At 44.3% G+C, this 16972-nt stretch overlaps 1 protein-coding gene across 3 annotated transcripts in view; it reads left to right on the top strand.

Moving 5' to 3' along the window:
* Positions 1 to 3037: 3037 nt before the first annotated feature.
* The window catches only part of CBL (Cbl proto-oncogene), a 91477-nt gene continuing 77542 nt past the window's right edge, over positions 3038 to 16972 (top strand). For 2 of the 3 annotated variants that reach the window (XM_054241353.2, XM_002754434.5), the window contains exon 1: positions 3038 to 3289. Coding sequence is in view for 2 of the 3 variants with exons in the window: in XM_002754434.5 (XP_002754480.4) it covers positions 3089 to 3289 (201 nt within the window). In the remaining variant the exon portion in view is untranslated. Of the gene's footprint in view, positions 3323 to 16972 lie in introns of all 3 variants that reach the window. The other variant, XM_009006976.5, reaches the window with a different exon arrangement.

Here is a 16972-nt window from a genome sequence, read left to right on the forward strand (position 1 = left end):
ATTCACCTAGGTACTGGTGTGCTGAGGCTGAAAAAGGCGTTAGCCTATTTTTTATTTTTAGTAGAGACAAGGTTTCACGATGTTGGCCAGGCTGGTCTCGAACTCCTGACCTCGTGATTCACCCGCCTCTGCCTCCCAAAGTGTTGGGATTACAGGCATGAGCCACTGTGCCTGCCAAAAGTTATTCTTTAAATAGATAATATAGGCATGTGGCTTAAAACAAAACCTCAAAAGGCACAAAAAGATTTGTGTCATTTTAAATTAAAAAATACTGTATCAGCATCAAATAATTAAACATTTTTTTTGTTTGAGTATAAAAGAAAGAAAGAAAGAAAGAAAAGAAAGAGGCCACAACGTTACATGATGTGATGCAGGATGAACCAACTCTAGCATAACCCAGAATGGGAATGAGTGTGATCAACAGTTCAATCCCCTCTCAGTACATGTTTTGGCTGGGCATGCTGGCTCACACCTGTAATCCTAGCACTGTAATCGGAGGTCGAGGCAGGTGGATTGCCTGAGCTCGGGAGTTCAAGACTATCCTGGGATCAAGCAATTCTTCTGCCTAAGCCTCCTGAGTAGCTGAGATTATAGATGCCTGCCACAATGGCCGGCTAATTTTTGTATTTTTAGTAGAGATGGGGTTTCGCCATGTTGGCCAGGCTGGTCTTGAGCTCCTGACCTCAGGTGATCCGCCTGCCTCAGTCTCCTAAATTGGTGGGATTATAGGCATGAGCCACTGCTTCTGGCTGAATGGATTGGATTTTAAAGCACACTTCAGGCTGAGGGAATACTCTGAGTGATGGTGATGAAAAAAGAAAGAATTGGCTGGGTGTGGTGGCTCATGCTTGTGACCCCAACACTTTGGGAGGTGGAGGTGGGTGGATCACCTGAAGTCAGGAGTTCGAGACCAGCCTGGCCAACATGGTGAAATTTGGTCTTTATTAAAAATACAAAAATTACCCAGGTGCGGTGGTGGGTGCCTGTAATCCTAGCCACTTGGGAGGCTGAGGCAGGAGAATCGCTTGAACCCTGGAGGCGGAGGTTGCAGTGAGCCAAGTTTGCACCACTGCACTCTGGACTGGGTGACAGAGAGAGACTCTTTCTCAAAAAAAAAAAAAAAGAAAAGAAAGAATTGTATTTGATGACTTGGTAAGACAGCTAGCATAGGACATGTGTATCAGGGAGTAGTATAAAACTACAAGGTTGTTTAGTTTGGAGTCAGAGCAACTTGATTGTCAGTTTTATCCCAGAGGCAGTGGGAAGTATTTAAAGTTCTTTTTGTGATGTGTCTTACTATACTTTAGGAAGCCTTATGGTGGCAGAATGAATTGAAGGTGGAGAAAAAGATTTCAATGGTCCAGGCAAAAGAAAAGGAGGACCTGCAAGCAGGGGTTGACACTAAGGATGGAGCTCTAGATTTTCCCTTCATAGATTCTTCTCTTTCTGGATGGAAACTGATAAAAGGAAATTCTTCTGATAGTAAATAATAATGTTGACTCCAAAATCAATCCTACATAAAGGTGATTAAGGCCGGGTGTGGTGGCTCACGCCTGTAATCCAAGCACTTTGGAGGCCAAGGCGGGCAGATCACCTGAAGTCGGGAGTTCAAGACCAGCCTAACCAACCTGGTGAAACCCCGTCTTTATTAAAATAAATAAATAAATAAATAAATAAATAAATAAAAGGCGATTAAATGGCAACCGCAGGATGTCTGGCTGAATGGTCCCTGAGTTCAAAGATATTTTCCCCTTTACAGGAGCACCTAATAAACTTAACTCCCTCATCCGTCAAGGGCTTTGTGGAACAGGCTGGAGGGGGATGGAAGGCGGAACTGATACTGATACACCTGGGTCTGCAACTCCCAAAATCGAGGCTCAGAATTAGTAAATTGGGGCAGGGCACTTCCTTCTTTGGAAGGGAAGTTCCTATTTTCAAAGTTCTTCCAACGGAACTTTTACATTAGAGAAGCGTAATTGACCGAGAAGTGGAGGTGACCAGGAACAGCATTTCTGTTCCCTGGGCGTAGAGAGACCCCCCTCAGGCAGAGTTGGCAGCAGCTTTAGCTTCTGAGGGGGCCCTCATGCCGGCGGTGGTGAACTGTGGTGCAATGCTCTGAGTAGGAAAATCTTAAGTATATGTTTGAGAGTCAATTCCCAGAAACGTAACTAGCACGAGCCAAAAAAAAAAAAAAAAAAAAAAAAAAAAAAAGGGAAGTGCTTTGTTTTCAAGAGGTCAAAGGGTCTGGAAGAAGAGCTCCTGACTTGAGTGTCTCAAGCCTTTCTGGGGCCTAATGCGGCTGGAACAGGCCGCAGCATTCATATTCTTGTCCTTGGTCGCGTCTTACTAAAGAATTGAAAATAACAAGGGGTGGAGAAATAACTTTCCTTTTTCTCCCACCATCCTCCCACAGTGTGAATAAGCAAATAACTCTAAGCTCGATTTCCTCATTTGTCAGGCGTGGGGAAACACTTGACATCAAGACTCATTCCATGACCACCTGTCTTAATTTAAACATTCCCATGACCCACCCCTGGAGCGCCAACCTCCAGCTCACAAGGAGCATGGAAGTCTCGGCTTCTGGCTACTGCGCAGCCTCCACCTTGGACCTCCCCGCGCTTGTTTCCCCGCTTCTCCAGCAGAGGGCGCAGACACGAAGGTTGCGCCGGCCCCGCCCCAGCCTGGCCCCGCCCCGCCCCGCCCCGCCCCCGGCGTGGGGGCCGGGGAGACCGGCGCGGAAAGCTGGCCGCTGCTTTCCGGGAGCTGTGGGCACGCGGGCTGCTCGGAGCGGGTGGCCCGGGGGGCGTCTCTGTCCAGTCCAGCCGGGGCCCGCCGCTTTTCCGAGCTCGCCAGCCAGTCCACCTCCGGCACGTGCCCCGCCCGTCCTGGCCTCGCGCGCTCTGAAGGGGCGCGCCCAGCGCTCACCCGGCACCGCCCACTCCCCTCCCCGCGGCTGCTCCTCCCTCCGCCCGGATAGCCGGCGGCGGCGGCGGCGGGGAGAGGCTCCTCCTTCACGCCCTGCTTCTCTCCCTAGCTCGCAGTTGAGCCGAGCCGGCGCACCCGCCTGGGCTCCAAACCTGCCCAAGCCATGGCCGGCAACGTAAAGAAGAGCTCTGGGGCCGGGAGCGGCGGCGGCTCCGGGGGCTCGGGCTCTGGCGGCCTGATTGGGCTCATGAAGGACGCCTTCCAGCCGCACCACCACCACCACCACCACCACCACCTCAGCCCCCACCCGCCGGGGACCGTGGACAAGAAGATGGTGGAGAAGTGCTGGAAGCTCATGGACAAGGTGAAAGGCCTGCGGAGCGCCCGCGGGAGCTGGGTAGGCGTGGGCGGAGGGCGGCTGGGAGGAGAAGAAGCGGACAGAGGAAGCGGGGGAGGGGACGGGTCTGGTGCAGCCGGGGAGGCGCGGAGCCGGGGTGACCGGCCGGGAGCCGGGGGGCGTGGGGGCGGGGACGAGGCCGGGAGGGTGGAGGGCGGCGCAGGGGAGGGGCTGCCGTTGGGAGTCGGGGGACGCTGGGATGTCGCGTTTGGGGTAGCCAGACAAAGATAGGATGGGGGCTGGGGCGAAGGTTAACTGGGAAGCCACTGGGGCGGAAGTATAATGGGGGGTGCAGAGTTTGGGGCTCTGTGCAGGGTGTAGGGATGTAGGTCACGGAATTGGCCCGGGAGGTTAGGAGGGAGGGAGTGAGGAAGAGTTTGATTCACCGGCTGGGGCTCTTGGCTGGGTGAAATCTGACTAGGAAATTAGGTTCGTGGGCTCTGATTGAGGAACCTGGGGTCAGGACAACTCCGCAGGGACACCTCACCAGAGCTGTGCTCTGGGTGAGCTTATAGTTCTTTCTCATTGAGATATAACACGAAGATAAAAGACATAGGGATGTTTAAGTTGGGCAAGGAAAGAACTTTCTCCACACCTAGCGCCGGCTCAAGTTTTTTGTTACCCTCAGAAACACTGGACGTGATCCATTGCTGGTGCTGAGATATGCACTGATTAAACCACAATTCTGGTTAGAACTATTATCTTCTGAAAGATAGACTGGCAGAGCCTGTTAAGCAGCAGCACATTCTGACTTCTTAACTTCCTCCCTGCTACACACACCGCTTGAGCTGGGTTCTTTTTCTTCTGGTAACGGTCCTGATTCCGTGTTACAGGTTCTGACTGACTTGTTTGATGAGCTTCTTTGATTACTTTTTTTTTTTTTTTTTTTTTTTTGCCAAATGCGAACAAAAATCACTCCTTTAAATTTAGCCACTAAGTTTGTCATTTGGGAGAATTTTACTTCCTTATAGTTGTGTCTCTATAATGAAATGTAGTTAGTCCCAAGTACTTAAGTGTTTAAGCAGTCAATCGCTTTGTTAGAGGGACTTCAATACGTTTTCTTGGTATTTTTCATATTAATTAATTACTTTGGCAGGATTCATATTGCGTATGAAAAGTGATGAGAAGCATCTGGCATGTTATAACAGAATGGTGTTATTTCCTCCAGGGTAAAATTTGGTTTTCTTTGGTTCCTCTCTGGGCCTCGGTTCCTCTTCTGTAAAATTCTTCATGGGTTGTTTTGGACTAGAAACCGCTAATAAAATGATTATTAAGCACTTAGCCAATGTAATGTGCAATTTAAATGCTTAATAAGTCCTGTGTGTGAATTAAAACTCCTGTACTGCATGCCAGTGATGTCAAAGCCACTTTTTTAGGGCTCGTTTTTCTCACGTTAAATAATTGGTATTGTAATTAATGACACAAGTATTTGTGCGTTGATTATATTGGCGGTGTAATTCTAATTTTATTATTAGAAATTGTAATAAAATCCTTACAGAAAGTTGGGTGTGTAAGGGAAACTTTAAATGTGTTGACTCATTTAAAAAACGCATCGAAGGTATTCAGATTCTAAAGTTCATTAGTTTGCATTTTAGGGATTTATTGTTAAGGTCTAAAAAGTTTCCTCTGGCATAGAAAAAAATACTTTTCTAATTAGTGCCTCATCAGACGTGTGGGTGCAGTACAATTAAAACTGATTGATTAGTGACCTCTGCTTAAGAAAAATCTCTTTATTAAAGAGTTTCTGTATTCTTATTAAAGAATAAGAGTATTCTGTATGCTTTTTGCTTCTTTTTTATTTACTATAGGAAATATAGCACCTGTGCAAAGGAGTATTCTGTATTCTTAAAGTGTTTCTGTAAATGCAGAATACGTTAGATAGTCCTGTTCTTCAAGGGAGCCCAAATACAATCCTTTACATCTTCATCTCCTTCAAATTTGGATTTATTCTGCAGAATGTTTGATTATTGGGGAAGAATAATGAGGACTCAAAGTTTCAATTCAAATTGCTTTTCAGGTTTGATAGTTTCAAGGAAAGTAGGCTTCTAGCTTTTCTATTCCAGCATGGGGAGAGGGATGTTTTATTCTTGTATTACTTGCCTCGGAAGATGATTTTAGTACTGTCTGTTCCCCCGTATCGCAGATTTCTAGTTGCTCTGAAAACTTGCTGCTTTCTGATGTGTGAGTCGGATGGATATATGCTGCTTTCCAGATTTCTATGATGTTACTAGATTGCACCATCTCTTTTACCCTTCATGTTTTGAGCATAAAGTATCTTCTTTTTTCACTTTATTTTTATTCTTGAAAATCTTAAATGTGTCACCACACCTTGACTTCATATGCTACAAGTGGTGAAGAACTTACTGTCAAATCCACAGATGTCCCACACATTTAAAAAAAAAAATTTCTGGGCTGGGTGCAGTGGCTCAACCCTGTAAGTCCAGCACTTTGGGAGGCAGAGGTATGTGGATCACTTGAGGTTAGGAGCTTGAGACCAGCCTGGCCAACATGGTGAAACCCCGTCTCTACTAAAAAATACAAAAATTAGCCATGTGTGGTGACAGACGCTTGTAATACCAGCTACTTGGGAGGCGGAGGCAGGAGAATCAGTGACACCTGGGGAGGAGGTTGTAGTGAGCCAAGATCATGCCGCTGTACTCCAGCCTGGGTGACAGAGCGATACTCTGTCTCAAAAGAAAAAAATTAGAGGGTCTTACTCTGTTGCCCAGGCTAGTCTCAAACTCCTGGGCTCAAGTAATCCTCCCACCTCAGCCTTCCAAAGTTTTGGGATTACAGATATGAACCACTGTGCCCAGCCAAAAAAGTATTTCTCTTCCTTCCTTTCTTTTTTTTTTTTAAAGACAGGGTTTCACCACGTTGGTCAGGCTGGTCTTGAGCTCCTGACTTCAGGTGATCCACCGGCCTTGGCGTCAGCCACTACACCCGGCCCAAAAAACTTTTTTTTTTTTTGAGACGGAGTTTCGCTCTTGTTACCCAGGCTGGGGAGTGCAATGGCGTGATCTCAGCTCACCGCAACCTCCGCCTCCTGGGTTCAGGCAATTCTCCTGCCTCAGCCTCCTGAGTAGCTGGGATTACAGGCACGCGCCTCCATACCTAGCTAATTTTTTGTATTTTTAGTAGAGATGGGGTTTCACCATGTTGACCAGGATGGTCTTGATCTCTTGACCTTGTTATCCACCTGCCTCGGCCTCCCAAAGTGCTGGAATTACAGGTGTGAGCCACCACGCCTGGCCAAAACTATTTTTAATAGATGATTATTAACTTTTCCTGCCTTACCCTATCCACCTTGCTTGCCCTGAGCCTCCTAAAAGCACCTTAGTTAACTGCCTATATTTTGGAAGTGAGATGCACTTAGAATTTGCAAATTAGTGTATAGCATTTAATTGGACTACAGCTTCCCTTCCTTCTTGCCTTCCTGTGTTTGTAATACCCGAGCATAGTGGTAGGTATTAAGTCACTCCAGGAGATTACATTATAAATGATACATAAGTGATGTGACTGTAGGTGAAATATGTCCGAAGTGTTGAGGATCTTTTAAGTTTAAATATTGTTCTTCTTTGTGTGAAATCTGTCAATATTTTTTCTGTATGTATATTGACCTCTCAAGATTGTAAAATCCTTGAGGGTAGCACCTGTAACCTGCTTATCTCCTGTAGTATCCAGTCATGGAGCTTTCCATAATAGTAGGTACTCTGTAAGATTTTTGGTTTCGTTTTTATTTTTTAATGTATTTATTTATTTATTTTTAGTACACTTGGAAGAGGGCCAAGCAGGTGACTTGAGACCAAGTGCCTATTTTTATTTTTATTTATTTTTTACTTAAGAGACAGAGTCATGCTCTGATGCCCAGGCTGAAGTACAGTGTCACAGTTATAGCTCACTGCGTCCTTAAGCTCTTGGGCTCAAGCCATCCTCTCGCCTTGGCCTTCCAAAGTGTGGGGATTATAGTCATGAGCCACTGCTCCCAGCTAGTATTTTAGTATTTGGCTTTGTGTGTCCCTAATTGCATGGAAAAGGTATAGAGGGGGGCATCTATCTTTTTTTTTTGAGACGAGAGTCTTGCTCTGTAGCCCCTGCTGGAGTACAATGGCGTGCTGTTGGCTCAGTGCAACCTCCACTTCCCAGGTTCAAGCAATTCTCTTGCCTCGGCCTCCTGAGTAGCTGGGACTACAGGCACATACCACCACACCCGGCTGATTTTTGTGTTTAGTAGAGACGGGTTTTCATCACGTTGACCAGGCTGTTCTCAAACTTCCCTGACCTCGTGATCCCCCTGGCCTCAGCCTCCCAAAGTTCTGGGATTACAAGTGTGAGCCACTGAGCCCGGTCCATATTTTTGTTTTCTATGTGGATCTAGAACTGATGTTCAGACTGTGTCAAGTGATTTCTTATAAACCAGTACTTCTCAGATTTTATCATGAATTGAGATCATTTCAGGGGATCTTGTTAAAATATTGACTTTGAGTAGGTCTGGAGTGGGGCCTGAGAAATTTTGCATTTCTAACCAGCTCCCAGGAGATGTCATTCAGCAGGCCTAGGTATCAGACTTGATACACAAGGCAGTATGCCACAGTTGCTTTTATTTTGGATAAGCTTGGTGGATTTTTTTTTTTTAAAGAGAAATGGCAGTTGGGCATCTTATTTAAGATTTTAATTATGATCTTCAATTATGAAGGTAATACTTTATAAATTTTTGGCTGGATGTGGTGGCTCACACCTCGTACTTTGAAAGGCCAATGCAGGAAGATTGCTTGAAGTTAAGAGTTCAGGACCAGCCTAGTCAATATAGTTAGAACCCCATCTCTACAAAAATAAAAAATAAATTAGCAAGGCGTGAAGGTGAGTTTCTTTAGTTCCAGTTACTCCGGAGGCTGAGGTGGGAGGATCACCCAGGAGTTTGAGGCTGCAGTGAGCTATGATCCTGCTACTGCCCATCAGCCTGGGCAACTGAGCGAGACTCTGTCTCTAAATAAAGGAAAGGAAAAAGGAAAAGAAGCAGCTGATTCTTAGTTACCTCAAGTGAAAATTATGTTGACACCTCTCCACTGTCACACTTAACATAAATGTAGTAGTTGCTGGGGAGTTAAAGATGACCCGGCACTCACACTTACAATTTGTGCAATACAACTGAAGGTGTGTAGAGGGCTCTGGGAACCCTCTATGCAATATGAGGCAAACCATTAATCTCTGAGGAGACAAAAAAATAGGAAAGGGGAGGAACTCTGGATTAATCAGGCTCTTCTGTAATACCCTCATCCACATTTGTGTCTTTTTTTTTCTTTGAGACAGAGTCTTGCTGTGTCTCCAGGCTGGTATAGTGGCTTGATCTTGGCTCATTGCAACCTCTGCCTTCCTGGTTAAAGCCATTCTTCTCCTGCCTGAGCCTCGAGTAGCTGAGACTATAGGCACATGCCACCACGCCCAGCTAATTTTTGTATTTTTAGTTTCACCATGTTGGCCAGGATGATCTCGATTTCTTGACCCTGTGATCCACCCGCCTCGGCCTCCCAGAGTGCTGGGATTACAGGCATGAGCCACCGTGCCTGGTGTCTTAATTTGTATGGCATCTAAAAGTGATATTAAAACATTTACGGTAGTCCTTTCTTTTTTCTTTTTTCTTTCTTTCTTTCTTTTTTTTTAAAGACGGGCTTTTACCATGTTGGTCAGGCTGGTCTTGAACTCCTGACCTCAGGTGATCCACCCGCCTTGGCCTCCAAAGTGTTTGGATTACAGGTGTGAGCCACTACGCCCGGCCTTACATATCCATAGTTTCGCTTCCTGCAGTTTCAGTTACCTGTGGTCTGAAAATATTAAATGGAAAATTCCAGAAATAAACAATTCAGAAGTTCTGAATTATATGCTGTTCTGAGTAATGAGAGGAAATCTTGCAGTCTTACACTGTTCTTGTCCTGAGCACACACTTTGTACAGCGTGGATACATACTGTGGATATGGTAGTGTATCCACACAGTCTACACTACCCACCAGTTAGTCACTTAGTAGCCATTTTGATTCTCAGATCAACTGTCGTGGTCTTGCAGTGCTTGTATTTGAGTCACCTTTATTTTACTTAATGACCCCCAAAGCAGAGTAATGATTTTGGCATTCATTTTAGATATCCAAAGAAAAGCCAGAAAGTGGCTCATTTAAGTGAGCAGGTGAAGGTTCTTAAGAAAAAATCATATGCTGAGGTTGCTAAAATGTACAGTAAGAATGAATCTTCTCATGAAATTGTAAAGAAGGGGCCAGCCTCAGTGACTCATGCCTGTAATCCCAGCACTTGAGGAGGCCAAGGTGGGTGCATCACTGTGTCCAGGCTGAGACCAGCCTGGGCACATGTGAAACCTTGTCTCTATTTAAAAAAATAATTTTGAAGAAGGAAAATGAAATCTATACAAGGGCTGGGCGTGGTGGCTCACACCTGTAATCTCAGCACTTCGGGAGGCCTAGGCATGTGGATCACTTGAGGTCAGGAGTTGGAGACCAACCTGGCCAACATGGTGAAACCTTGTCTCTACTAAAAATACAAAAATTAAATGGGTGTGGTGGTAGGCTCCTGAAATCTCATCTACTCGGGAGGCTAAGGCAGGAGAATTGCTTGAACCTGGGAGGCAAAGGTGGCAGTGAACTAAGATTGTGTCACTGCACTCCAGCCTGGGCACAGAGTGAGACTGTCTCAAAAGAAAGGCCTGGCGCAGTGGCTAACACCTATAATCCCAGCACTTTGGGAGGCTGAGGAAGGCAGATCACAGGGTCAAGAGATTGAGACCACCCTGGCCAACATGGTGAAACCTTGTCTTTACTAAAAATTGCAAAAATTAGCTGGGTGTGGTGGCGCACACCTGTAGTCGCAGCTACTCAGGAGGCTGAGGCAGGAGAATTGCTTGAACCTGGGAGGCAGAGGTTGCAGTGAGCCGAGATCGTGCCACTGAATTCCAGCCTGGTGACAGAGTAAGACTCCGTCTCCGGTGACTCACGCCTGTAATCCCAGCACTCTGGGAGGCCAAGGTGGGTGGATCACGAGGTCAAGCTATCGAGACAATCCTGGTCAACGTGGTGAAACCCTGTCTCTATTAAAAATACAAAAACTTAGCTGGGCATGGTGGCACGTGCCTGTAATCCCAGCTACTCAGGAGGCTGAGGCAGGAGAATTGCCCGAACCCAGGAGGCGGAGGTTTCGGTGAGCCGAGATTGCGCCATTGCATTCCAGCCTGGATAACAAGAGCGAAACTCCGTCTCAAAAAAAAAAAAGACTTCGTCTCAAAAAAACAAATATAAATAAAAAAGAAACAAATTTATACTAGGCTTGCTGTTGTACTTCATGGCCCTGGTATATGATAAATGTTTAGTTAAGATGGAAAAGGTGTTAAATTTGTGGATGGAAGACATGCATAGAAACGTGCTCTGGTTGATGCAGTTGGGTTTGGTACTATCCTCAGTTTGAGGCACCTACTGAGAGTCTTGGAATGCATCCCCCTAAGATAAAGGGGGACTGCTGTGATCTCTAGTCTATGTTAAGTATTTGGTTTGAAGTTGCATCAATAACTCTGGATGAGGAACCATTTTTGCCTTTTAAAAGTAGAACTGGCTGGGTTCAGTGGCTCATGCTGGTAATCCGAGCACTTTGAGAGCCATGGTGGGAGGATCACTTGAGGCCAGGAGTTTAAGACCAGTCTGGACAACATAGCAAGACCCCTTTTCTAAAAAAAAAATTAGCCAGGGGTGGCACATACCTGTAGTCCCAGCTACTGAGGTGGCTGAGGGAGGAGAATCATTTGAGCCTAGAAGATCGAGGCTGAAGTGATCTGTCATGGCGCCACTGCACTCCATCAAGGGGGACAGAGTAAGACCCTGTCTCAAAAAAATAAAAATCAAATCTATTTATAAAAACTGCATGGTTAAGCTGTCAGAACATACATTGTATTGAATATATTTTTCTGCAGTTAATGTGGTGAGAATAATGAGATTGGTAATGAATTATAAGTGGCATGGTGTTTTTAATAAATGCTGTTGGGTGGTATTTGAGAAATGTTATGTAGTCATTACAATTCAAGAGCCTGAATGGAGTTTTGAGAACTCAAAACTTGAGAACAGTAATTACAAGTAAAAGGCGGTTTTCAAATTATTGTCTAGTGATGACACTTTTTTCCCCCTATAGTCAGTTGACTTTATGTTTTTTATTTTACTTATTTTAATTTTTTTTTAGAGACAGGGTTTTCATCAGATTGGCCAGGCTCTCAAACTCCTGACCTTAGGTGATCCACTCGCCTCAGCCTCCCAAAGTGCTGGGATTGCAGGCATGAGCCACCGAGCTCAGCCAACTTTATGTTTTTTAAAAAAACTACAGGTGGAGGCCGGGCGCAGTGGCTCATACCTGTAATCCCAGCACTTTGGGAGGCCGAGGCGGGTGGATCACTTGAGGTCGGGAGTTTGAGACCAGCCTGACCAACATGGAGAAACCCCATCTCTACTAAAAATACAATATTAGCAAGACTTGGTGGTGCATGCCTGTAATCCCAGCTACTGGGGAGGCTGAGGCAGGAAAGTGGCTTGAACTAGGGAGATGGAGGTTGCAGTGAGCCGAGATTTCGCCATTGCACTCCAGCCTCGGCAACAGGAGCGAAACTCTTGCCTCAAAAAAACGAAAGTACAAAAAAATATATATATATAGGTGGCCGGATGTGGTGGCTTAAGCCTGTAATCCCAGCACTTTGGAAGGCTAGAGTGGGAGGATCACTTGAGGCTGAGTTTGAGACAAGATTGGCCAACATGGCAAAACCCTGTTTCTACTAAAAATACAAAAATTAGCCGGGTGTGGTGTCGTGTACTGTAGTCTCAGCTACTGGAGAGACTGAGGCAGAGAATCGCTTGAACCTGGGAGGTGGAGGCTGCAGTGAGCTGATGTCACACCACTGTGAGCTCCATCTCAAAAAAAAAAAAAAGAAGTATAGGTGTCTGGCAAGGCACAGTGGCACATGCTGGTAATGTCAGCACTTTGCAAGGTTGAGGTGGGCGGATTGCTTGAGCTTAGGAGTTTAAGACCAGTCTAGGCAACATAGTGAGACCCCACCTCTGTTTTTATTTAAAAATTAAACAAAAACAAAAAAGGACGGTTTTCTGATTGTGTTTGAAAAACAGTTATGAGTTTTTGTTTAAAAAAGCTTCATTTCATGCCAGTAATCCCAGCACTTTGGGAGGCGGAGGCGGGCGGATCACCTGAGGTCGGGAGTTCGAGACGAGACTGACCAACATGACGAAACCCTGTCTTTAAAAAAAAAAAAAAGTATTTATACCTGTTAAATCTCTTCAAGTTTCTGAGGTAGAGTTTTTAAAATTTGAAGCTTTAAGAGACTTTAGAAATAAATTGATCTAACTCTTTGATTTACAGAGACAGAAATTGAGACCCAGAGGGGCAAATAACTTGCTTGACATTGTATAGCCAGTTAATGTCAGTCACTAGACTAGATCCCAGATCTTTGGACTGGTACACTGGTATCCTCCTCTCCCTTTGGCAGGAGGTTAATATTCATCCATTTAAGTTGTAATGACATTTTACATGTATAGCTCCACTTATTGAATACTTGTTTCGTAGCATAAAACTATTCATTTTTCAACATGTGAAAACGTTGAAATGAAAATAAAAAATGCTTCTGTTAGTAAGTTGGAGTCTTTAGAGTTAAAATTATTGAAGTTACTTTAGTCTTCTATGCTTATGAATTCCTTAGTGTTAGAAAAGATTCTGTATCCACAACAGTGTTCGGCTTGGGCATTGTTCTCTATAACTTTTTGCTTTTTAAAAGTTTAGCAATTTTCAAGCATAGTTTTATTTCTCTTTATTGAGATCATAACACTTCCCCAATTTTTTCTATTGACCACTGAGTCTTGGCAGAAGCAAAGGGAGGAGCTAGGCCAGTGAGAAAGCTATTATGAATGGAGTGCATGGCAGCTGTACAAGGATACTGTTGGTTTCACAGAGCTAAGCACGTTTCTTTTTAACATTGTTCTGAGTGATGCTGTAAGTGTACAGGCAGAAGTAAACAAAAGGGAGCCATTTTTGCTACTGCAGGATTTGGAATGCAAAATAAAGTTGGCCAAGTGGAGAAGAGACTAAGCAGGAAAATATTTTTATCTTTCAGAAATTTTTTGGTGAAATTTTTTAAACTTAGTGTTCACGTTTGTGCTTTGAAGGCTGTGACTGCCAATGTAAAATTCACTAAAAAATATAGGCAGATCGCTTTTTTTTTGATGTTTGTTAACTGTAGAGTTAGTCATATAGGGCCTTTGGGGAACCTTTTTTTTTTTTTTTTTTTTAAGAGGTTATACATATTAAGGACTTTTTTTTTTCTTTCCATCAAGAGCTTGGGCCAGGCATGGTGGCTCTTGCCTATATACAATCCCAGCATTTTGGGAAGCCAGGAGGTAGGATCACTTGAGGCCAGGAATTCAAGACCAGCCTTGGTAACTTAGTGTGGCCCTATCAGTACAAAAAAATAGTTTAAAAAAATTGTCCAGGTGTGGTGGTGTGTACCTGTAGTCCCAGCTACTTGGGAGGCCTAGGTGGGAATGTCTCTTGAGTCCAGGAGTTCAAAGCTGCGTTTGAAGTATGGTCATGCCACTGTGCTCCAGCCTGAGTGACAGAGCAAACCAACCCATACCTGTATTTGATCTCTGTGATGTGATCTCTGCTCACTGGAACCTCTGCCTCCTGGGTTCAAGCGATTCTCCTGCCTCAGCTTCCCGAGTAGCTGGGATTACAGCTGCCCATCACCATGCCCAGCTAATTTTTTTTTGTCTTTTTAGTAGAGATGGGGGTTTCACCATGTTGGCCAGGCTGGTCTCAAACTCCTGATCTATGATTCGCCCACCTTGGCCTCCCAAAGAGATGGAATTACAGGCAGGAGCCACCACTCCCGGCCTATGTTTTGTTTTGAGACAGGGTCTCATTCTGTCGTACAGGCTGGAGTGCAGTGATGCAATCTTGGTTCACTGCAGCCTCAACCTCCCAGGCTCAAGTGATCTTCCTACCTCAGCATCCCAAGTAGTTGGGACTACAGGCATGTGCCATCACATCCAGCTAATTTTTGGTATTTTTTTTTTGGAGACGGAGTTTCGCTCTTGTCACCCAGGCTGGAGTGCAATGGCGCGATCTCGGCTCACCGCAACCTCCGCCTCCTGGGTTCAGGCAATTCTCCTGCCTCAGCCTCCTGAGTAGCTGGGATTACAGGCACGCACCACCATGCCCAGCTAATTTTTTGTATTTTTAGTAGAGAGGGGGTTTCACCATGTTGACCAGGATGGTCTCGATCTCTCGACCTCGTGATCCACCTGTCTCGGCCTCCCAAAGTGCTGGGATTACAGGCATGAGCCACTGTGCCTCGCCTGAAGCAAGACATTTTGATATGACTATTTTATTCAATCTGGTCAAAATACTAAAACATTATTTTGTTCTTTTAAAATTTGATTGAAAACTTAAAAACTTCTAGTTTAGGCTTCAGCATCATGTCTCTTTGATGACTTCTTTGCCTGTTCCGTAAATCTTCTGTGAAAATATTCATGCATCAGATGTTTTGGTTGATTCAGTTTGTCTTTATTTGCTAGGCTTATATATGGGTCTGTTAGCTGGATGTGGTGGCATGTGCTTATAATCCCAGCTATTCATTCAGGTGGCTGAGGTGGGAGGGTAGTTTGAATCCAGGAGTTCGAGGATTGCGGTGAGCCATGATTGAGCCACTGTATTCCAGCCTGAGTGACAGAGCAAGATCCTTTCTCAAAAAACAAAAAACAACAACAAAAAAACAAAAACTTAAGAAAACAAGAGTTCAAGCAGTGGTGTATAGAGAATGACGTATGTAGTCTTACGGTTTTCATATTATCTTATCATTTGAAGAGTTCTTTTTTTTTTTGAGTCAGAATTTTGCTGTTGCCCAGGCTGAAGTGCAGTGGTACAATCTCAGCTCACTGCAGCCTTCACCTCTGGGGTTCAGGTGTTTCTCCTGCCTCAGCCTCCCAAGTAGCTAGGATTACAGGAGTGTGCCACCATGCCTGGCTAATTTTTGAAGAGTTCTTGATCATTACTCATTAAATGGGAATTTATCCTAGGGAAATAATCTGATGTATGGAAGAATGAAATGCCCAAGCGTATTCATCACTGTGATTTTGCAGCAGTAGACTTTAAAACAACATAAATGTTAAAACACAGCTGGGGGTGGTAGGGAGATGGTTAAGATAGGTTACTGTCTATCCAGAGAGTGGAATTATTTAAATATCTCAAAAAAGTTTATAATGAGCTTTTAGTGACACAAGAAAATAGGTATTTTAGTGAAATAAAGGTGAGAATATCAGACTTAGCCTCTATTAATATTAGATTAGGTTGTTTTGAACCTAACAGCTAGAACAGCAGCAGACATAGAATTGTTATCAAGACACTGAGAAATTATGCCAAGTTTGGGAAGTTGAGAAGAGCTGTGAGAAATTTATTTTCATGTGATTTGTAAGGGATCTAGTTTTATTTTTTTCCATATGGATAACAAATTTTTCAATACTTTTTCTCTTGTGTTGTTGATTTGTAATGCCACCTCTGATACTGAATTTCCTTATGTGCATGTGTGAGTCTGTTTCTGGACTTTCTGTTCCACTAGTTTGTCTTTTCTGGACACAGACATGTAAATAGGAAGCACAGACAAGATGGAATAAATCCAAATTTATTTGTATGACAAACACAAAATGGACTGAACTTACCAGATAGAAAATGATCATTACCTTGAATTTTTAAAATGTATCTATATAATCTTTAAAAGAAATACTTAAAAACATAAGAACTCAGAAAAGTTGAAAGTAAAAGATGGGATAAAGAATTATCAGGCAAATTCTGAGAGTCCAGATGCAGGACTCTCAGCTCCATACTTTACTGAGTCCAAGGCCTCTCTGTTCCTGTCCCTCAAGTGATTGTTAAAACCCAAGCCCTTAGATTGCAGAGATTTACCTCCGGGGGCAGTCATGTCCTTTATTTCTGCCCCGGGGAATTTTCTGTAGTCTATTATTGTCCTTTATTTCTGCCCCGGGGAATTTTCTTTAGTCTATTATAGGCGTATGGCTGCACAGTGGCTCAGGTCTGTAATCCCTGTGTTTTGGGAGGCTGAGGCAAGCAGGTGGCTTGTTTGAGCTTGGGAGTTTGGGACTAGCCTGGCCAGAATGTCTCTACAGAAACACCAGTTAGCTGGGTGTGGTGATGCAGAGGTGTAGTCCCAGCTACCTAGGAGGCTGAAGTGGGAAGATCACCTGTGCTTGCCAGGTTGAGGCTGCACTGAGCCGTGATTGCTCCACTGCAGTCCAACCTGGGCAACAGAGGGAGACCCTGTCTTAAAAAAAAATAAAAATAAAAATATTGTGGGGATTAGCAGTATATTTAAAAGTAATTTGCTGTATTTCATCTAGCATGTTTTAGGCATTTATGTGGATATTTTCCCCCAGTTGTTTGATCTGTGTGTTATCTGCAACGTTAGTCTCTCAGAGGGTTTTAAAAACCCATTCTGCTAGGGGTCCACTAAACATTTTAAAATGATTGTCTGTGAGTAATGGGGTTATGGATCTATTTCTTGTATTCTCGTGTATTTTTCATATTTTGCAAAAA

Source organism: Callithrix jacchus, chromosome 10, assembly GCF_049354715.1.
Source record: "Callithrix jacchus isolate 240 chromosome 10, calJac240_pri, whole genome shotgun sequence".
NCBI lineage: Eukaryota > Metazoa > Chordata > Mammalia > Primates > Cebidae > Callithrix > Callithrix jacchus.